At 38.4% G+C, this 22,587-nt stretch overlaps 1 protein-coding gene across 1 annotated transcript in view; it reads left to right on the top strand.

Annotated features, from left to right (window-relative positions):
• MORC1 (MORC family CW-type zinc finger 1) overlaps nt 1-22,587 on the top strand; it is a 247,048-nt gene that overhangs the window by 106,267 nt on the left and 118,194 nt on the right. Inside the window, exons 15-17 of the mRNA XM_070072071.1 lie at nt 7-71; nt 2,607-2,750; nt 4,880-5,034. Coding sequence (XP_069928172.1) covers nt 7-71; nt 2,607-2,750; nt 4,880-5,034 — 364 coding nt within the window. The remainder of the gene's footprint in view (nt 1-6; nt 72-2,606; nt 2,751-4,879; nt 5,035-22,587) is intronic.

Genomic DNA, 22,587 nt, shown 5'->3' with positions numbered 1-22,587 from the left:
TTTTAGGATGAATTACAGAAAGCTTTGGAGGATGTAGAAGCAAAGCAAATGAATCTTACAAAGAAACGAAGGTAAGGCATAAGGTTTTCTGTTTGCAGGAATCCTCTATGATGTTAAAACAAACTCTTATGTCTAAGAAGGAAGATACTGTTGTTACTGTGACAATTTCTCTTTCGCATCTTGTGCTGTTTTGTAATTCTAATCTGAATATGATCAAGGTTCCTCCAGCCAAGATAAGCAATGGAAAATATTTTTGAAGTATATATTTTAATGTGCACAAATACGTCTGCAGTATAGTAAAACTTCTGGAAAAAGAATGAAAAATTAGATCAGCATTTGATTGGATGAAAATACTTAGATGAAGAACTACCCAGGGAATCAGCTGACAATCTCACTGTCTCTCTGTATGCTGTGCCATTCAACTCTAAAGGCTTGATCTCTGTTCTCTTCCTTTGTCTAGTAGCTGAAAATTTAAGATATGAAATAGTGTTCCAGTAAGTGTATCGCTTATAGAGTCAGAATAGAAACAGCAAGTCTGTGTTAACAAAATCACATATTTTCATTTTTTTTCTTTTTGACAGGCAGAGTGAAGAGTGAGAGAGAGACAGAGAGAAAGGGCTTCCTTTTGCAGTTGGTTCACCCTCCAATGGCCGCCGTGGCCGGAGCACTGCGGCCGGTGCACCGCGCTGATCCGATGGCAGGAGCCAGGTGCTTCTCCTGGTCTCCCATGGGGTGCAGGGCCCAAGTACTTGGGCCATCCTCCACTACACTCCCGGGCCACAGCAGAGAGCTGGGCTGGAAGAGGGGCAACCGGGACAGAATCCGGCACCCCGACTGGGACTAGAACCCGGTGTGCCAGCGCCGCTAGGTGGAGGATTAGCCTAGTGAGCCACGGCGCCAGTCATATATTTTCATTTGTAAGGTTGATTTGCTTTCTCTAGCTCAAATGCTAAAATTATTATTATTGTCCAAATAGGATCAGACTTTGAAAACTGCAGTATCTTTGAGAAATTATTTTTAGGGAAGTATGATAAGGATGTAGCATTTTGTTTGGTCAACCATGCACTATCATATAACCATAGCTCTTCTCAGAACAAATTTGAAATATTAATTATGCATTTATGAAAATAAATTTGAAAAATTTTACTTAACATTTATCAAAGTAATTTAAATAGGTGTCACAGAAATTTTAGTTGACAAAATCCTTTCTAAAGTAATTAGAAAGAAAAACCTTTCTGTTAACTTGTTTATAATTACAGTAAAATATATGAAAAGTGGCCCATGCACAACTTATTAATAATACTGCTAGTTGCTCTGAATTTGTTTTCATAGAAAAATTCTGCTTCAAAAAATCTGAAAACAGTATATCACTTAATATCGCAGAATGATTTTGTCATATCCTAAATTACTTTGTTTTAGGGTCTCTTTTATATAATTGGTACTTTGTATTGTTGAAGATTTGGGATCTTGTTAATGAATTGAGATTTCTTGGAAAAAAGTGTGGCCTCTATGTGTTTAGCTTTATATGTACACACATTTAAAAAACACATACTACTCCAAGTCTGCTTCCTGAGAAAGCCTAATGTGCTATGTGTCCACATAGAAGGGCTAACAGATTGCCCTTGTCTTTTCATGATATAAGCATTTAATCAGTCCAGTGAATTTGTTTTATTGCGTGGTCATGACCTGAAAATCAAAAGTGTGTGGAGTATGAGGAGCCTCAGGGTGAATGCAGGGGAAGAATTTTATTTGGTGCCATTCTTGGTTGGGAAAGGAAAATAACAATTGTTATGGACCTAACCTATTCCAGGTTTATATTTAACATTATCTCTTAGTCCTCATGATATGCTGAGTGACCAGGGAGGAGTCATTTTTGTGTTTCAGGTGAGACAGAAAGGTTTAAGTGGCTCATCTCATAGGCACAGTTACTACAAAGACGTTGTGTTTGAAGCAAGAGCTGCCTCTCATACCAAGGCACTTTTCAGAACTCCTGTTACTATCCTTGTTTTTATTGTAGCTTACTGGTTCTCAATTTCTGTTTGTATACTTTTAATAGAAAAGTCACCCAAAACAGTGTAGAATGACAGAGTCAGAAAAACAGGTGCTTATTTTTGGTGTGCTTGTAAACTTGCTATATTAACTTTTATTTACTTTTAGTTTTGGAAAAGTTTACACAGAAAGCTAGAGAGTATGTTTTGGCACATTCCAATTTGTGTAGGGTTTTTGGAGACTTGAGAACATGCTGAAAGTTAGAATCAAGTATTAGAAATACCTAAAATGTAATACAGCCAAATCATCACTTGTCATTGTATGTTGTGGGTATGTTAACATCTCAAAAAACTCTTGGCATTTTCTAGTTCTTGTAAACTTAAATTGGAGCATTGTTCTGAAGTAGCGAATGCTTGTATTTGACTGGTATAGTTAGTTTCTTCATATTTATGCATAACATGAGCTTACACAGTGATACTGAGTATATACACTGCTTTTGCAAAGTATCTATATCTTATATATCATTCCTTTTATGTTTACTTTCTGAGTTTAATTATTAACCGTTTTGTAAACTGCATACTTTTATTTAATAATTTTTTTTCTAAATATAACTCTAGAGAACTAAAAAAAAAAAGAACACTCTCCCTGTTCTTTGGAGTGAACATAGAAAACCGAAACCAAGCTGGGATGTTCATTTACAGTAATAACCGTTTGATCAAAATGCATGAGAAAGTGGGTCCACAGTTGAAATTGAAGTCCTTGTAAGTATATTTTTGTTTTCAGATGCACACGTAGGAAGTGGGAGGTTGCATTAAGATTCTGTCTGCAGACTGAGAGGAGTGATCAATCATAATGGGAGCAGACATCATCCTCTGTTCACCTTTCCTGTCAATGACCAGACATTAATCTGGCTAATTTATAATGCCGATGAACCTACAAGCATGCTCTAAGTAAAAAGCATACTTTTTTTAGAAGTTTTTCAAGCTTGATGTCTTACCATTTCCTAATTTAAAAATAATATGAATTTTTAGAAGAGAAAGAAAAGAAAAATCTACAATCTTTTAGGGATATTTGCATCCCTACAGGTACTTGCATGTTACCTGCATGAGCATATGTTATTAAAAATTGTCTGCTCATTTGGAGTATAGAGTAAAACATTCTAGTAATTTCCCAATGGTCGAAAATTCCACAAGCTACTTTCGTCAAACATGTAGCGCCCTGAAGAGGCACCATCGAAAAAGGGCAAAATCAGGCAGGATACCCATGACCAGCAGCATGGATTGGGAGAACATTTATCATCTTGCTCCCTCACTGTGAAGCAACTCATTCATTGTTCATACAACACGTACTTATTATCATGTGCTACACACTGTCCTGTCCTGAGCTCTGCTGAAAAAATAATCAAGACCCACTGTCTTTTGCTAAGGAATAGATAGTGCAGGGGAAGGGACAAGATTGTAAATGTACTTTGTAAAATATTGTATGAAAACAGGAAGAATGATCTTTTAAAACCTAATTGACTGTGTTGCTTAGAACCTCAGTCCATCTAGAACAGACCTGTTTGCTGTTGTCTTCCAGTGACGTGGCCTCTGCCTGGCTCTTGGACCCCACTTGTGTGCCCATTTGCCACTCTTTCTGCAGTCGCTGTTCCTCACACCTCTTAAGCTCATTCCTGTCTTAAGGCCTTGGCACTTGTGATTCTCTCTGCCTGGAACCTTCTGTACTCAGATCTTACTGCTGGCCCTAGCATACCATTCAGGCATTAACTCTGAATTCCCCTTTACAGGAAACTTTTTCATGACTGTCTAATTAAACTTGGCCCCTGCCATCAGCCACTTCCACATGTCACTTTTCACATATTATAGTACCTGGTATATTTCCCTTATATCATTTATTGCCATCTTAAATTATGTTATGCATTTATCTGTTTATTAATGTAGTGCCTGTCACTTTAGTACAAAAGAAACTTCATGACCAAGAATCTTGTGTTTCTTTTCCATCAATGTATTCCTAGGTCCTGGGGCAGGGCCTTGTGCTGAACAAGAAAGAAAAAGTGAAAGGGAGGAAGGGAGAAAAGGGAGAAAGAAAGCTGTGTTATAGATGAGTGTGGAGGAGTAGAAAACTAAATGGGAGGAAGTCAAGTCAGGTCTCCTGGAAGAAGTGATGCCCCAGTATGGACTCACGGTACGGACTTACAGAATAGTGAAGGGAAGTTAGGGTATTTGAGAAAGGTGAAGAAAGACAACATGGGAAGGGGCCCCAAATTGGGCAGGCATGACTGTGTGCCATGCCAAAGGGCAGTGGGGAGTTCTGATGGGTTAGATACATGGATGCTCCTTCTCCAAGCAGGTCATATCACCAAGCAGGACTAAAAAGTGGGGAAAAATCAAGTTTATCCATTAAGCTGACAGCAGATACCTGTTACCCTCTGGGCAATCCAATCCTTGTATTCACTTAGTGGATTTCACTGAACACTCCATGAACCTCTGCAATGATGTAAAGAAATCCAGCCTGACAGATGAAGGCAAAGGGCATTCTGACCAGTGCAAGTAGGAGAATCACGTATTCCCTGATAAAAAGCCCCTGCTTCTCTCCTACCCTGACACACTTTGTAAGGTGGTAAGTTTGGAAAAAGAACAACATTATTTCAGAAACGATGTACTAAAGTGATTTTGTTTTATAGGGCCAAATGCATCTCGGATCACACAGATTTATGATATAAAATGTAAGATAGATTATTAAACTTTGATGTGGCTCAGACCAAATGAATGAGTTTGTTTTTGAAAATAAATGATTTCAAATGACAGAATATATTTGACTTTTCTTTTTTCTTTCTCTTTAGACACATTTCACAAAATACATATTTATGTTTATGCATTTTTTTCTTCAGACTTGGTGCAGGTGTGGTTGGAGTTGTTAACATACCTTTGGAGATCATGGAACCATCTCATAATAAACAGGAATTTCTCAATGTCCAAGAATATAATAATCTACTAAAAGTTATGGGACAATACTTGGTCCAGTACTGTAAGGACACTGGGATCAGTGAGTATTCCATTATCATAATATGCCATTTAAAATTATGTATGTAAGTATTCATTTATTTTTGAAAGTAGAAAGATAGGGAGGGGAGGAGGATGAGAAAGAACATAGCAAAGATCAAAAAAGGAGGAAAGGAGTATATTATTATTTAAAGGATATAATTCAGTGAAAGTAACATTTGTAAATATCTCTATCCCAAAGAATATGGTATCCACACTTTTTTTTTTAATCAGCTTCCACATATAAGAGAAAACATGTGGTATTTGTCTTTCTGTATCTGGTTTATTTTGCTCAACATAATGTCCTCCAGTTCTATGTTGTTCCAGATGTAAGCATGTCATTTTGTTCATTAGTTCATCATATGCATGTGTAACATTTACTTTATTCATTGATGTAATGGTGGGCAACTAAGTTAATTGCCTAGCTTTGCAGTTGTGGATAGCGCTGCAATAAGTATGAGAATTCAGGTATGTCTTTCATAGCTGAGTTCATTTCCTTTGAATGTATTTCCAGAAGTGGGAATTTGGGTCATATGGTAGATCTATTTTTAGTTTTTTGAGAATTCTCCATACTGGTTTTATTAATTTTAATCCTCAGCACCAGTATTTAAGTGTTCCCTTTTTTCATATTTGCCATCATTCATTATTTTTTTGACTTCTTGGAACTAGTCATTGTAAGTGAAGTAAGGTGATATCTGATTGTGGGTTTTATTTGCATTTTTCTCATGAGTAGTGATACTGAGCATTTTCTCATGTGTTTATTGGCTGTTTGTAATTTTTACATTGAAGAATGTCTATTCATAGGGCAAGTGCTATGGTATTGCAGGTTAGATAACCACTCATATGGGACACCTGGAAGGAGTTCCAGGATCCTGGCTTCAGGCTGGCCCTGGTGTTTGGGTAGTGAACCAGTGAGCAAAAGATTCTCTCCCTCTCTCTCTGTATGTGTGTGTCTCCCTCTCTTCCTCTGTCATTGTACCTTTCAGATAAATAAATAAGTGCATACATACATGAAAAAGAAAAATGTCTCTTCAGATTCTGTGCTTGTTTCTCAACTTGGATTGTTTGATTTGTTGCTGAATTTCTAGAGCTCCTTGTATATTCTGAGTATTAATCCCTTATCATATGCATTGTTTGCAAATACTTTCTCCCATTCTACTGGTTGTCTTCACTCTGCTGATTGTTTCCTTTGCTGTGTAGAAGCTTCTCAATTTAGTATAATCACATTTGTCTATTTTTGCCTCTACTTTTGAGGTCTTAGCCAAAAAGTTGTTGCCTGTGCCAGTGTCTTAGGGAATACATGTTTTTATATGTATTTTTTCAAAGATATGTTTGAAGTAATTAAATTATTCAGCAAAATTTGCTTAAACATGTAGAAAATGTTATTAATCAAGCATATACTCTCTGGTCTATTTTCATTTTTATTTTATTTTAAAGGCAGAGAAACAGAGATCTTGGCATCTGTTGGTTTATTCCCCAAATGCCCGTGGCATCAAGGCTGGGTCAAGCCAAAGCCAGGAGACTGGATTTCAATCTGAGTGGCAGAGATCCAAGTATTTGAGCTCTCATCTACTGCCTTCCAGAGATGTGGAGCTGAGACTCAAACCGGGTACTCTTATATGGATGTGGATCTCTCAAGCAGCACCTTAAATGTTGTACCAAACTGATGTCTCAACTTTCTATTCTAAATACTAGGATGAACTATACAAGAGGACAACATGAAGCATTTGAAATTGTGTGTGTAATTCCCCAGAATTTCCCCATATTATCTTTGTAATTCCTTCCTTGTCTTCCTCATCCTTAGCATAAGGAATTAAGTCCTCAAAAAGAGATAGATACTAAATTTTCTCCATCTAGACCACACTTGGTAGAGTTGTCCTGAGTCCTTTTCGTGGGTGGAGCTCTAGGTTCTTTCGCCGGGTGTGTGGATATCATCACAGCAGTTGTACTCAACAACTCTAGGCTGACACTTGGCAGCCTCCCCTACCACTCTGTATAATTCCCTATTCCTACCCTACTTGCCTGTTTTCTAAAAATTAGACTTATTTATTAACGAGAGAGAGAGAACACTCCCATCCACTGGTTTATTACCCAAATGCCAGCAACAAACTGGGAGCTGGGAACTCAGTATACGTCTCCCATGTGAGTGGCAGAAACTCAGTCCCTGAGTCATCACCACTGCCTCCAAGGATCCAGATGAGTAAGAACCAGGAAATAGAGCTTGAATCCAGGTACTCTGATGTGGATACAAGTGACTTAACCAGTAGGCTAAACGCCCACTCACTGTTTTTTTCAGAACATTCTCAACAGATGTGATTATGTTCAAAATTATGTTTGCATTTTTACAATTAATGGTTAATAATATTGTTTTCCTAATTCCGTATTTGTCTACCAATTGATTTAGGGCTATATGATACTCTCACACAAAAGTGTTCCCCTTGAAGAAAGATGGAGAATAGAGGAAGGACAGCAAGCACATGTGTTTGCTCGTATTTCTCCCAGCTTCATTCGCAAACTTCATTAACAAATGAAATCAAGTAATCAAGATCAGAATTGATAGTCTCGGTAATTTCTGAGGAGATCGACCTTCAAGGGCTTTGCTCATTAATTCCCTTAGGAATAACCAGTTATGCAATGCTTGACTAATACTCTGAAAGCCAATATTACAGTGCCCATAATTTTAATGAAAAGTATTTGGGAAGATCTTTTTGCCTTATAAATAAAAGATGCAATCTTTGCATTTGCTGTAAATCTGATCTGTTTCTATGGAAAATTGGGCCCTAGTAAAAATCGAATCAGCAAAAAGGGAAGTGGAGAGGTAATGACTTTGTGTCATTTATCAAAACTGCATTTACTTTTGGCATAGTTGATGCTAAGAATCTCAGAAATATGTTTCTTGTCCACAAGTCTGACCTCACATTACTGTCTACTACTCTGTTTTCTGGAGCTTTATGCATCCTTAAAGTAAAATGGAAATATTAATCATCAGCTTTGGGGAGGAAAAAGAGGAAAAATAAAAGATGAGGAGAAACTTTAAATGAAATTTGGGTTTGAACAGAAGCAATTATGTAGGAATGTGTTACTAAACTTTTCCAAAATAGCCAAGAATTGAGCTGATGTGATGAAAGGAAATCTCTCCTACTTGTAAGGTTAACATTTCCCAGCAGAATTCAAATTGTAAGTTCTCCATTGGCAAGAAAGCAAAAGATCTTATAGTCTAGTTACCTTTAATCCCTTTTATCTCACTACCGTTTAAGCCAGGTGAAGGCATCCTATAACGGGAAACTGCCAACTCCTACGGAGACAATGAATCTGCACAACTCTATTTGACAATATGTCTTCATATTAAGTCCAAATCTGTTTCTCATGTGTTCGTCCTTTCACTCAACTGTGCTAGGACTAACAAATCAGACACATTCCACCCTGTCTCTGGACTTGCATTCTAGCAGGGTGATATGGGCTAATTTTTGCCTCTGCTCAAATTTATATGCTGAAATCCTCATGCCCAGGATCATGGTATTAGGACTTTTGGGAGATGATTATGTCATAGCTATGGAGGCCTGGTGATTAGAATGAGCTCCCCAGTAAAAGAGGCCTGGGAGAGTCTCCACCGCAGCCACAGTGTGTATTTAGAGTGAGAAAGCACCACCTGTAAACAGGGAAGTGGGCTCTTAACAGACTGCCAGCACTTTGATCTTCCGGACTGCCCAGCCTCCAGAACTGTGAGAAATAAATTTCTCTTTTTTTCAAGCCACCCAGTCTATGGTATTTTGTTGTAGCAACCTGAATGGGCTAAGACACAGGGTTAGCACTACTTAACGCTCAGAAATATGATTGGTGTGGCCAACGGAGAAGAGCAAAAGCTTCAGAAGCCAGTGGTGGGGAGCCTGGAGTCCGGAGGCCAGGAAGGCCTCTGAGGAAGCGATATTTCCTGAAGGAAGAGGAGGAGTTAGTCACGCCAACCGAATTCTCTCTCAGGACCATGGAGAATAGGCTTAGAGCCTGTGCAAATGACAGGCCTCCAGAGAGTTGAAGACAAGCTTATTTCTCATTTGAGCCTTATTTTATCCTATCACTTACGTGTTCTATTTCTACTCTGTATTCAATGTGATGTCAAATATGCTCACTATTCTAGCACTATGCTTTTATAGTATATCACCTACAAAGTACTCCAGATGGAACCTAAGCAGTCACGACTGAAATAGAACCATCGTCTTGCCTCTGAGTTGTAAATCTGCTGCTGTCCAATAATGTATTAACTCTTCCTCGAGCAGATTATTGACCGTTGGTGTCTTTCACAGCAATTAAACTGTTAACAAAACTGCTAATGTGTAATCTTGTGAAGCTATACCTCTCCTCCTTATGGTTTTCCAGTAAGTGTTTTTAGCCCCTAATGTAAAATCATACATTTATTCCAGTTGCATTTTATCACATTATTAAATACATTCTTTCAAGCTGTCAGGACCTTTTTTTTTAATTGAATGCTGAATTCTAACTAGTGTATTATCTTTCCAGACTTATGTAAAGTCTGGCTTCATATAAATTCTTTTGCATATGACAGGAAAATCAAGTATTGTAGCCATCCAATGATGATTTCCACTGATGAAATGGCTACGTAGGTGGATATGACACTGGTTGAGAACAGTTAACCACGTATACATTTTCCTGAGTTTGTTATTATCTAACTCATATTTGTTTCCCAGTTTGTATATTTTAAAAGTGTCAGGGTGGAGCTGGTGGTGTAGTATAATAGGTAAAGACACCACCTGTGATGCTGGCATTCCATATGTGTGCCAGTTCATATACCAGCTGCCCCACTTCCAGTCCAGCTCCTGCTAGTGGCCTGGGAAAAGCAACAGAAGACAGTCCAAATGTTTAGCCCCTGACACCTCACTGGGAGACCTAAAGAAGCTTCTAGCTCCTGGCTCCAGCCTGGCCCAGCCCTAGGTGTTATGGCCATCTGGAGAGTGAGCCAACAGAAGGAAGATCTCTTTCTCTCTGTCTGAGTCTCTGTCTCTTTCTCTATAACTCTGTTTTTCAAATAATTCTTTTTTTAAAAAATGAGACATAAAATTTTTAAGCGAAAAATTTCTTTATAGATGGATAATGTTCTGGTACCTGGATACAGCTAGCTATGGAGACAATTTTGTTTCACTTTTGATGAGCTTCAGTTTCTAAAATCTCAGAAAAAATTACCCTTATTTCCTTGCCATCATAAAATAAGCAGTTTATCATTCACAGGTTCATATTTCTAATTATTTCCAGTCATAATATAATCCCCCACCCCATTACGGCTCTCCTTCTTCTTCCTTGCCATGTTTTTGAAGGAAAAACTGGATTTGTTGTCTTGCAGTTTTTCTCACTGTATTGCTGTGTAGCTTTTCAGGTTCTTCCATTCTGTTTTGTTGTTTTTGCTTTATAAATTGGTGCCTGTGGACTAGCATCTTGATAAGATTAGTGGGGGTTTTTGTTAGTGTGCTTCAAAGATGGTAGTGCCTTCTTCCATCAGGAGGCATAACTTGTCTGATTGTCTCTCCTATAGTAAAACTAATGTTTAAAGATCAATTCTCAAGGCATCACATAAATGAGACCAAGTGTCTGGTAATAACAGTAGATAGAATTAAAAAGGAGAGAATGATCCAACATGGCAAACAGGCCACACAGCAGACTCAGAGAATGACAAACACCCTAAAGAGCACTCTGACCTCAGAATGAGCCCGTAAAGCATTCGGATCTGGCTGAAAAGCACATGAGAGCATTTCAGGCGTGGAAAGGCAAGACACTGTGACAAAAAATGACCTACATGAAGGATCTCTGTGAGTGAGATCCCAGTGGAAAAAGGGGCCATCAAAGAAGTAGGTACTTTTCTTTGAAAGGAGGAGAGATCTTCTACTTTGCTTATGGCCCTGTCTGCTGATGTAGTTTGTAGACTCAAAAGGCTTCTGTAGCCTTGGCAGCTCATGACAGGAGCCTCCACTGATCGATCACTGACGTCATAAATAAGAGTGTCAGTTGTTAGATCAACAACAGGAGTCACTGTGTACTTACTCCCCATGTAGGACCTCTGTCCTTGATGAGTTATACTATGAGAATTAACGGTAAAACTTGTCTTCAAACTGTACTTTATACTTTGTGTGTCTATGTGAGTGCAAACTGTTGAAATCTTTACTTAGTATAGAGTTAAGCTTCTATACATAAAGATAATTAAATATGTGTCTTAATGAAGAATGGGAATGCTCATATTCTCCTGAGTTCCAAAATATTCTATTCTAATTCTAACATTTCTTCCTTAATAAATAGCTTTACTAGTTCTTTAAAGAAAAGCTTCTTTTCATCTGTGATTTGGTTACCCATCCATGTTAGTTAGTAGTTTTATTGGTTGACAGTACTGCTAAAAGTGCTTTGGATAAAATCTTAATGTAAGAAGAGTTAGAGATAACAATTAAAAAAGGGGGCATTTTTCATAATTGATTTGTATTTTATAAATGTATACTGTGTTTAAAATTATTAATTTATGTCAGTTCCCAGCAAATGATGGGGTAATTCAGGAGTTCATTGGATTGACCTCTGTTAAAAAAAGAAAAATCACATTGTCAGACTGCTTTCCAATCAGTAATCTGATGTACAAAATGAAGAGTACAGGTAATAAAATTGTATGGTATGTGGGATTCATGCTTATAAAATAGATTTTAGCTGCTTTTGCCATAAAAACGTGAAAAATGAGTAACTGCGAGAGGTTGGATATGTTAATTTGTTTCACAATATCATAACCTTTTACTACCTATATGTATAATCTAATATCATATGTAATTTAAATATATGTGAAAATTTATTTGAAATATTATTCTTCTAATCTATAAAAATAATGCAATTAGACATAAACATGAATTGTATTAATTAAATCAATATGAGTAATTAGATTTTCAAGAACATTAAATCAGTCAGTAGGTTTCATGTGTGTGAATAATAGAAGGTGAGTCCTTGTCATGCTCAAGCTGACTTGCTTCAAACAGTAGAGTTAGAAACATACCAGGGGATTCGAATTCAATCCCATCGAGGTGGCATGTACCAATGCCATCTCACTAGTCCCAGTGATCAATTTCTGTTCACAATTGATCATAATGATAGGACTAAGAACCAAAGGGATCACATAAACAAGACTAGTGTCTGCAGATACTAGCTGATAGAATCAGAAAGGGAGAGAATGATCCAACATGGGAAGCGAGATACACAGCAGACCCATAGAATGGCAAATGTCCTAAACAGCACTCTGGCCTCAGAATCAGCCCTTAAGGCATGCGGATCTGGCTGAAAAGCCCATGAGAGTATTTCAGGCATGGAAAGCCAAGACACTCTGGGAGAAAAAAAAAACCTAAATGAAAGATCTCCATGAGTGAGATCCCAGTGGAAAGAATGGGTCATCAAAGAAGGAGGTACCTTTCTCTGAAGGGAGAAGAGAACTTCCACTTTGACCATGGCCTTGTCTAAATATGATCAGAGTCAGTGAACTCAGGGGGCTTCCATAGCCTTGGCAGCTCATGGTGATTACTGATGCCATAAACAAGAGTGTCAATTTGTTAAGTCAACAACAGGAGTCACTGTGCACTTCCTCCTCATGTAGGATCTTTGTCCTTAGTGTGCTGTACATTGAGATTTAATGCTATAACTAGTACTCAAACAGTATTTTTCACTTTATGTTTCTGTGTGGGAGCAAACTGTTGAAATCTTTACTTAATGTATGCTAACCTGATCTTCTGCATATAAAGAGAATCGAAAATGAATCTTGATGTGAATGGAAGGGGAGAGGGAGTGGATAAGGGGAGGGGAGGGTTGCAGGTTGGAGGGACGTTATGGGGGGAAGCCATTTAATCCATATTCTGTACTTTGGAAATTTATATTCATTAAATAAAAGTTAAAAAAAAAAGAAGAAAGTGAGTCCTTGTAGAAACATAATCTATTCTATCAGATACTGGGGTGATACTATTGCCCACAGTAATACAGAACCCTTTATGAATATTCTTTAGATTATTATGTTTCATTTTTATTTCTATGTTTTAAAAAGAATTAGAGAAACTGGAAATGTACCCAAAGAAAACCAGTTAATATTGACTACATTAAAAATATAACCTAAAAAAAAAGAAGGAACCAAAAGAAACAATGTGCCTCCATATTCTTGGATATTTGTCATAATGAATCCTGCCACCCTCTCCCATCTTGTTTCCATGTGGAGAATTACATGGTCCCAACAGGGAGCCATGATGGCCTGAGGGACCTCAGAATATGCCAGGCAATTGTGATGGCAGCAAAACTAGCCTGGAATGTTCATTAGGGTTCCAGTTCTCAAATGCCTGTGTCTACTGGTAATTGTCTAAAATGGCAGTAGGGCTCATACATACTTTTGTTGCAAATTTTTCAACTTTTTCAGATGTCATTGTGGGTAGTAAAGTATAAAATTATTCAGAAGTATTATTAAATTAATAATTTAAAATTTTTTAATCATCATGTGTTTAGGGAATGGTGGTAAAAAAGTTATTCAGTTTATGGGGATCCTTACATTTAAGAAGGAGAGTAAGCCCTGAAAAGGAGGTAGGGAAAGTTTTACCACATTGCCAGCTGAAATGAGGAAGCTGATAATTAGGTGGATTTGAACAACTCTGTAGATGCAGGGTCTGATGTCCATCTGTTAAAGTAAAAGTGGTAATGACAGGCAAGATAAAACCAGAGGAGGAAAGTGATTTAATAATTCCCTGAAAATGCATATGTAATTTCTATTTTGGGAGATCTTTAAAAATAGAATACAGTCATCTATTGAGATGCAGAACTACCTAAGGCAGAGAACTGATTTAAATACCTTCTCTAATTGTTTTCCTGGTTGGGTGAGTTTTAAGCTTCCTTTATCATGATGGAGATTATCAAGGCTTTGCTTTGGTGGTTTACTATTGAATTACATTGCTTCTCTCCTTGACTAACTGATTCCCTGATTGTCATTGTCAATTCTATGGACATATATGAAACTGATATCTAAGAGAATGTTGCATTTCTCATATTTTTAAGAGGAAAATTTAACTGTGTGAACTGCTCTTGTAGTTACTTGTTTTTGGTGAGATTTTAGTAAATTATTACAGTATTTTTGGTTGTTTCTTCCTGGATTTATGAGACGCCTGAAAAATCAATCAGAGTAAGTTAAGAATTAGGAATCTTCTGCATAAAGCATTATGTACATAGCTAGCAGGAAATTAACTTTTCACAGCTTTTCTCAGATACTTGTTAGAGAAATTGAGACTTTAATTTTGTGTGTATTAATCTTAGATTATCCTATTAATTAGCTTGTTGGTTCTTCCAACAAAAGTCTCAAGACATAGCTGGCGCCGTGGCTCAACAGGCTAATCTTCCGCCTTGCGGCGCCGGCACACCGGGTTCTAGTCTTGGTCGGTGCGCCGGATTCTGTCCCGGTTGCCCCTCTTCCAGGCCAGCTCTCTGCTATGGCCTGGAAGTGCAGTGGAGGATGGCCCAAGTGCTTGGGCCCTGCACCCCATGGGAGACCAGGAGAAGCACCTAGCTCCTGCCATCGTATCAGCGCAGTGCGCCGGCCGCAGTGTGCCGGCCTTGGCGGCCATTGGAGGGTGAACCAATGGCAAAGGAAGACTTTTCTCTCTGTCTCTCTCTCTCACTGTCCACTCTGCGTGTCAAAAAAAAAAAAAAAAGTCTTAAGACATGTATTATTCCATAATTCTGAATATTAGCTTTCTGTTTTCAGCCAATGACTATTTTTAAAAGATTTATATATTTATTTGATAGAGTTACGCAGAGAGAGGGAGAGATAGCAAGATCTTCCATCCAGTGGTTCACTCTTCAGATGACCACAATGTCCAGGCCTGGGCCAGGCAGAAGGCAGGTGTCAGGAGCTTCATATGGATTTCTCACGTGGTTGGCTGGGTCCCAAACACCAAACACTTGGGCCATTTACTTTTTTTTTTTTAATATTTGTTTATTTACTTAAAAAGCAGAGTTACAGAGAGGCAGAGGCAGAGAGAAAGAAAGATCTTCCATCTGCTGGTTCACTCCCCAGGCTGCAGTGGCCAGAGTGCGCTCATCCTAAGCCAGGAGCCAGGAGCTTCTTCTGGGTCTCTCACATGGGTACAGAGGCCCATGCACTTGTACCATCCTCTGCTACTTTCCTAGGCCATAGCAGAGAGCTAGATCAGAAGTGGAGCAGCTGGACTTGATTTGGCGCCCATATGGAATGCTGGCAATTCAGGTGATGTCTTTACCACAGCGCTGGGCCACAGCCTCTTACTCTTGACAACAGTAAGCTGAATGTTCAAATCAATCAACTTGAGGATACTAAAATAATTTTTTTTTTAGTTAATAAATTGTGTGTTTCCTGCATGACTCTCTGTGTAGGTGAGTGGAAATATTTAATATTTACATGAAAAATCAATAACTTCTTTAGATTTTGAAGTTTTGTTCTTTGCAATTCTTTCATGTCTGGTGAAAGGGCAGGTTAAAAGCCTCATTAGTACACATTAATGCAGAGATCAATTATTAAAAGCTTATATTGGTCCGGCACCAAGGCTTACTTGGCTAATCCTCTGCCTTCGGTGCCAGAATCCCGAAAGGGCGCCAGTTCTAGTCCCGGTTGCTCCTCTTTCAGTCCAGTTCTCTGCTGTGGCCCATGAAAGCAGTGGAGGATGGCCCAAGTGCTTGGGCCCTGCACCCCATGGGAGACCAGGAAGAAGCACCTGGCTCCTGGCTTCAGATCGGCATAGCTCTGGCTGTAGCGGCCATTTAGGGGGTGAACCAATGGAAGGAAGACCTTTCTCTCTGTCTCTCCTTCTCACTGTAACTCTATCTGTCAAATAAATAAATTAAAAATCTTATAAAAAAGCTTATATTAATAATATCCAAATTTATACACTACTTTGATTGTGGAGGCCAATCTAAGACAGCCAATTATCATTGTTATTGATTTTACCATTTCTTACCAGACTAGGATAGACAAGAACTATTACAGATGCAAACTCTCAGCATAGAGTTCTCTGCATACACACTTTGTAAAATGTCAGTAGGTATGCACCTTCCAGTGTCAGGCATCACTATAATTTGGGATACACAGAACTTTGAAAAAGATTTATTTAAGAACAGTTATGGGTGTGGGTGGGGGGAGGAGATCCTCTGATTCACTCCCCATATACCACAACTACCAGAATGGGTACAGGCCAAGGAAAGGAGCCTGAAACTCCATTAGGGTCTCCCATATGGGCAGCAGTGGGATGTCTTCAGCTGTTTTACCAGCACATTAACAGGGAGCTGGGTTGGAAGTGGAACAGCTAGTACTCTGATATGAGACGCCAGTGTAGCAAGCAGTGGCTTAACCCACTGTGCCACAATGTCAGTCCTCGGTTTTAAGGGATACAGTAGCTGTATAAATCTCTGTAGACTGAGTCATTGCATAAAAGAAAACAGAAACTGTTGTGATATGTTTCCTCCAAATACCATCCCTCTGGCTTTCTTATCAGCTTGCTGAATCATTTACCTTGTCCTCAGGATCTACATCATGGAAAATTTGTTTTAATAATTGTTTAATATGTTTTGATAAAATTTATTTAATAACAAATGAAAGTAGTGCATGTTGGAGTAGCATCTATTTGAAGGCAAATAGTTAAGACTCCATTCATCATAAGTTGACAGAAACCATTTATTTTTTTTTTTTTTTTTTTTTGGACAGGCAGAGTGGACAGTGAGAGAGAGAGACAGAGAGAGAAAGGTCTTCCTTTGCCGTTGGTTCACCCTCCAATGGCCGCCGCTGCAGCCGGCGCACCGCGCTGATCCTGGCAGGAGCCAGGAGCCAGGTGCTTTTCCTGGTCTCCCATGGGGTGCAGGGCCCAAGCACCTGGGCCATCCTCCACTGCACTCCCTGGCCATAGCAGAGAGCTGGCCTGGAAGAGGGGCAACCGGGACAGAATCCGGCGCCCCAACCGGGACTAGAACCCGGTGTGCCGGCGCCGCAAGGTGGAGGATTAGCCTATTGAGCCACGGCGCCGGCTCGACAGAAACCATTTCTAGTCCATCACCTTAACCACTCGGCCACGACTACAGATAGAAATCATTTCTAATCCTCTTTCTTCCACCTCCCTTACCAAAAAACCATTTTGGTTGATTTCTTTGCCCTGAAAGTGGCCCTGTATATTGTAAAGTCTCTGAGGCCTGATCTTTTAAGTGTTTTAGCTAGTGAATTTTCCATTTCTGCCTTTAGTAGTAATGCTGCAGTGTTATTTAGTTCTATAAAAAAAGCACTGTGTATCAACAATTGTAAACAAGGTCTTAATTAAGCATAGCTACTGTCTTCAAGTATCTCTCCATCCAAAGAAGATAGGTGGAAAGGGAATTACAGCATAACATATAAGAGTGTGAGAACGGTGTGATCACAACACAGGGAGGGAGAGGATCACTCCACCCTTGAGGAGTGTGTGCTTATGCATTTTAACAACCTAGCAGTATTGTCACTGCTAAAATGTGTGTGTTAGGGATCTCAGTTGATACTCCTTTAATAAGTTAGCTGTGTTGTATTAACGATTTTAGTTAATAGTGTCAAGGAGAGAAATTATTTTACCTTCATCTTATTCCAAACAGCATTTTAATGAGTTATTTTGCCAAGAACAGTGGCGGCAACATCTTTTGATGGGTTGATAGGTTAGAATGTTGAGTTCTGTGCTGAAGATATGCCACATTATAAAGCACAGTCCTTCTTTTGGAAAGTTGCAGTTTTCATGGGAGAGTAACGTTTAGAAAGAGGACAAGTATAATACCACAGCAACTTAAATCTCTGTAGGACTCTGTAGTGTTTTAATTATCATTTTTTAATTTTAGTAAAAACACATGATAAAATTTAGTATCTTAACATTTTAAATGCACAGTTCACCAGCACTAAGTTCATACATCATGTAGAAACATCAACAACATCTGTCTCCGGACCTCTTCATCTTGCAAAACTGAAACTACGTCCATGAAACAAGAAATCCTTATTCTGTTCCTCCTATCATGCTTTGGCAACCACCACTCTCTTTTTGTCCCTGATTTTGGCTACTCTAAATGTCCCATGAAAGGGAGTTATACAGAATTTCACCTTACGTGACTAGCTTATTTCACTTTGTATAAATACCCTTAAGGTTCATTCACGTTGCAGCCTATGTCAGATTTTTCTTCCTTTTTAAAGCTAATCTTCCATTGTGTATATTTACATTTTGCTTATCTATTGATGGACAGTTGGTTGCTTCCATATTTTAGCTATTGTAATGCTTATATGAACATGAATGTTTAAACATGTGTTTGCCAACTTGCTTTTTGTAAAGAAATTTTCAAGCGTATAATGTGTTGTAATGAACTATAGTTATAAGGATGTATGACAGACCTGTTGAACTTATTTCTCGTATCTAACTGGAATTTTGTATCATTTCACTAGCAGCTTCTCAAACTCCCACCTCTAGCCTCTTGTAACTACCAGACTACTCTGATTCTATGATTTTGATATTTTTAGGTTCCACCTACCAGTCAGATTTATTTATTTGTTTTTCGGTGCCTGATTTATTTCACTTAACATAATGTTCTCCATGTTCATCCAAGTTGTTGCAAAGGTAGAATTTTCTTTTTTTTAAGGCTGAGTAGTAGTATATGTGTGTATGTGTGTATGTATATGTATGTATGTATTATTTAATTTATTTTTAAGGAGTACAAATTTCATAAGTATAACTTTAGGAATATAGTTAATTCTTGCCATCATACCCACCCGCCCAACTATACTAGTACCCCTCCTCCTTCTCCCTCTCCTCTTCCCCGTCCCATTTTCCACTAAGATTAATTTTCAGTTAACTTTTTACACAGATTTCAACAATTTCCTTGCACACACACACACACACAAAACTGTTTTAAAACTAGTTTTACAGTTACCTTTCATGATACAATTCATTGAGGACAGAGGTCCTGCATGGGGAGTTAGTGCACAGAGACTCCTGTTGTTAATTTAACAGTTAACACTCTTATGTATGACAGCAGTGACCACCCGAGGCTTTTGACATGAGCTGCCTAGGCTATGGAAGCCTTTTGAATCTACAGACTCCATCAGTATTTGGACAAGATCATAAGCAAAGTGGAAGTTCTCTCCTTACTTTAGAGAAAAGTATATCCTTTGATGCCCACTTCTTTCTATTGGGATCTCACTCACAGAAATCCTTCATATAGAATATTTTTTGCCACAGTGTCTTGGCTTTCCATGCCTGAAATGCTTTCATGGGTTTTTCAGCCAAACCAGGAAGCCATAAGGGCTGATCCTGAGGTCAGAGTGTTACTTAAAGCAATTGTTATTCTATGAGTCTTCTGTAGGGACCGCTTCCCATGTTGGAACATTCTCTCCTTTTTAATTCTATCTATTATGATGACCAGACACTTGATCGTATTTATATGTTCACTTTAACACTTAATATGATCACTGTAACAATTAAGATGGCATTTTTACCAACCAAGCTTAGTGGGATTTGGAGGCACATTTTAAGCTGTACCCTTAAAAGTAGGTCTGTAGGAATGTATGCAGAACTGTACAGCTTTACCATTACAAACTTCCTCCTTTCTCTCTTATTGTCACTCTTATTTTTTACTGAGATCCATTCTCAATTGACTTTATACACATATAAAGTATGTGTATGTTAAGTAAAGAGTTCAACATATAGTATGAAGAAAAAAAAAACCTGTTCCTTGAAAGTCAAGACTAGGGTGGCTCAAGCCTTCCCTTCTTGAAGTGTCAAATTCACTTCTACAGATTTCATTTTAGGTGCTCTATTAGTTCTCACAGATCAAGGAGAACATATGGTATTTGTCCCCTGGGACTTATTTCACTAAGTATGATGTTTTCCAGATTCATCTATTTTGTTGCAAATGACTGGATTTCATTTTTTTATTGCTGTGTAATATCCCATAGTGTACATATCCCATAATTTCTTTATCCAGCCCTTGTTTGACAGGCATTTATATTGATTCCATGTCTTAGCTATTGTGAAATGAGCTGCAATAAACATAGAGGTGCAGATAACTCTTTTGTTTAGTGATTTCATTTCTTTTGGATAAATTCCTAGGAAGCGGATGGCTGGGTCATATGGTAGGTCTATATCAGATTTTTGAGGTATCTCCATACTGTCTTCCATAGTGGCTGTACCAGTTTACATTCCCCCCAACAGTGGATTAGGGTGCCTTTCCCCCACATCCTCACCAGCATTTGTTGTTTTTTGATTTCTGTAAGAATGCCATTCTAACTGAGGTGAGGTGAAACCTCATTATGGTTTATTTTGCATTTCTCTGATAGCTAGGGATCCTGAACATTTTTTCATGTGTCTGTTGGCCATTTGAATTTTCTCTTTTGAAAAATGTCTGTTTAAGTACTTTGCTCATCTCTTAATCTGATTGTCTTGTTAATTTTGACTTTGATTGCCTGAGCCTCTCGAATCTTTTCCAAGAACTCTTTGCCTGTGCCAATATCTTACAGGGTTTCCTCAGTGTTCTGTAATAATTGATGGTGTTGGATCATAGATTTAGATCGTTAATCCATGTTGAGTGAATTTTTGTGTAAGGTGTAAGGTAGTGGTCTTGCTTCATACTTCTGCATGTGGAAATCCAGTTTTCTCAGCACCATTTGTTGAAGAGACTATCCTTGCCCCAGGGATTGGTTTTAGCTCCTTGGTCAAATGTAAGTTAGTTGTAGATGTTTGGATTGATTTCTGTGGGGTTTCTATTCTGTTCCATTGATCTATCCATCTATTTTTGTGCCAGTACCAGGCTGTTTTGATTATAACTGTCTTGTAGGATGTCTTGAAATCTGGTATTGTGATGCCTCCAGCTTTATTTTTGTTGTATAAATATTGCTTTAGCTCTTTGAGGTCTCCTGTGCCTCCATATGAATTTCAGCATCATTTTTTTCTAGCTCTGAGAAGAATGTCTTCGGTGTTTTGATTGGTATCACATTGAATCTGTAAATTGCTTTCGGAAGAATGAACATTTTGATGATACTGATTCTTATAATCTATGAACATGGAAGATTTTTCCATTTTTTGTATCTTCTATTTCTTTTTTTAATGTTTTGTAATTCTCATTTTAGAGATCTTTGACATCCTTGGCTAAGTTTATTCCAAGTTACTTGATTTTTTTGGTAGCTATTGTGAATGGGATTGGTCTTAGAAGCTCAATCTCATCTTGCATACAAAGGCTGTGGATTTTTGTGTATTGACTTTATATCCTGGTACTTTACCAAACTCTTCTATGAGTTCCAAATGTCTCTTGGTGGAGTCTTTTGGATCCCCTATATATAGAATCATGTCATCTGCAAAGAGGGATAGTTTGACTTCCTCCTTCCCAATTTGTATCCCTTTGATTACTTTTTCTTGCCTAATGGCTCTGGCTAGAACCTCCAGGACTATATTGAATAGCAATGATGAGAGTGGCCACTCTGGTCTGGTACTGGATCTCAGTGGGAATGCTTCCAACTTTTCCTTGTTCAGTATGGTTCTGGCTGTATGTTTGTAATAAGTTGCCTTAATTGAGGCATATTCTTTCTTTCTTTTTGTTTTTAATTTGACAGATAGAGTTAGAGAGTGAGAGAGAGAGACAGAGAGAAAGGTCTTCCCTCCCTTGGTTCACCCCACAAATGGCCGCTACAGCCGGAGCTATGCAGATCCGAAGCCAGGAGCCAGGTGCTTCTTCCTGGTCTCCCACATAGGTGCAGGTGCCCAAAACTTGGGCCATCCTCCACTGCATTCCCGGGCCACAACAGAGAACTAGACTGGAAGAGAACTGGACTGGAAGAGGAGCAACCAGGACTAGAACCACCACCCTATGGGATGCCAGCACAGCAGGCAGAGGATTAACCAAGTGAGCCACAGCACCAGCCCCAGTTCTTCTATACCCAATTTGCTTAGAGTTTTATAGAAGGAATGTTTATAGAAGGAATTTCCTTCTATACCCAATTTGCTTAGAGTTTTCATCATGAAAGAGTGTTGTATTTTATCAAATGCTTTCTCTACATCTATTGAGATAATCATTTGGTTTTTGTTCAGCAGTTTGTTAATGTGGTGTATCACATTGATTGATTTGCAAATGTTGAACCATCCCTGCATACCAGGGATAAATCCCACTTGGTCTGTGTGGATGATCTTTCTAATGTGTTGTTGCATTTCTTTGGCTAGAATTTTGTTGAGGATTTTTGCATGGATGTTCATCAGGAAAATTGGTCTGTAATTCTCTTTCTCTGTTGCAGCTTTTTCAGGTTTAGGAATTAAGGTGAGGCAGGCTTCATAGAAAGAATTTGGGAGGATTCTCTCTCTTTCAATTGTTTTGAATAACTTGAGAAGAATTGGAGTTAGTTCTTCTTTAAATGTCTGGTCAAATTCAGCAGTAAAGCCATCCAGTCCTGGGCTTTTCTTTATTTGGAAGGTCTTTATTACTGATTGAATTTTTGTCTTGGTTATGGGTCAATGTATGTATTATTAACCATTCATCCATTGATGTGCACTTAATT

Source organism: Oryctolagus cuniculus, chromosome 4 (assembly GCF_964237555.1).
Source record: "Oryctolagus cuniculus chromosome 4, mOryCun1.1, whole genome shotgun sequence".
Classification (NCBI taxonomy): Eukaryota; Metazoa; Chordata; class Mammalia; order Lagomorpha; family Leporidae; genus Oryctolagus; species Oryctolagus cuniculus.
The sequence above is the reverse complement of the archived record's forward strand: the minus strand, read 5'-3'. Positions and strand labels throughout refer to the sequence as shown.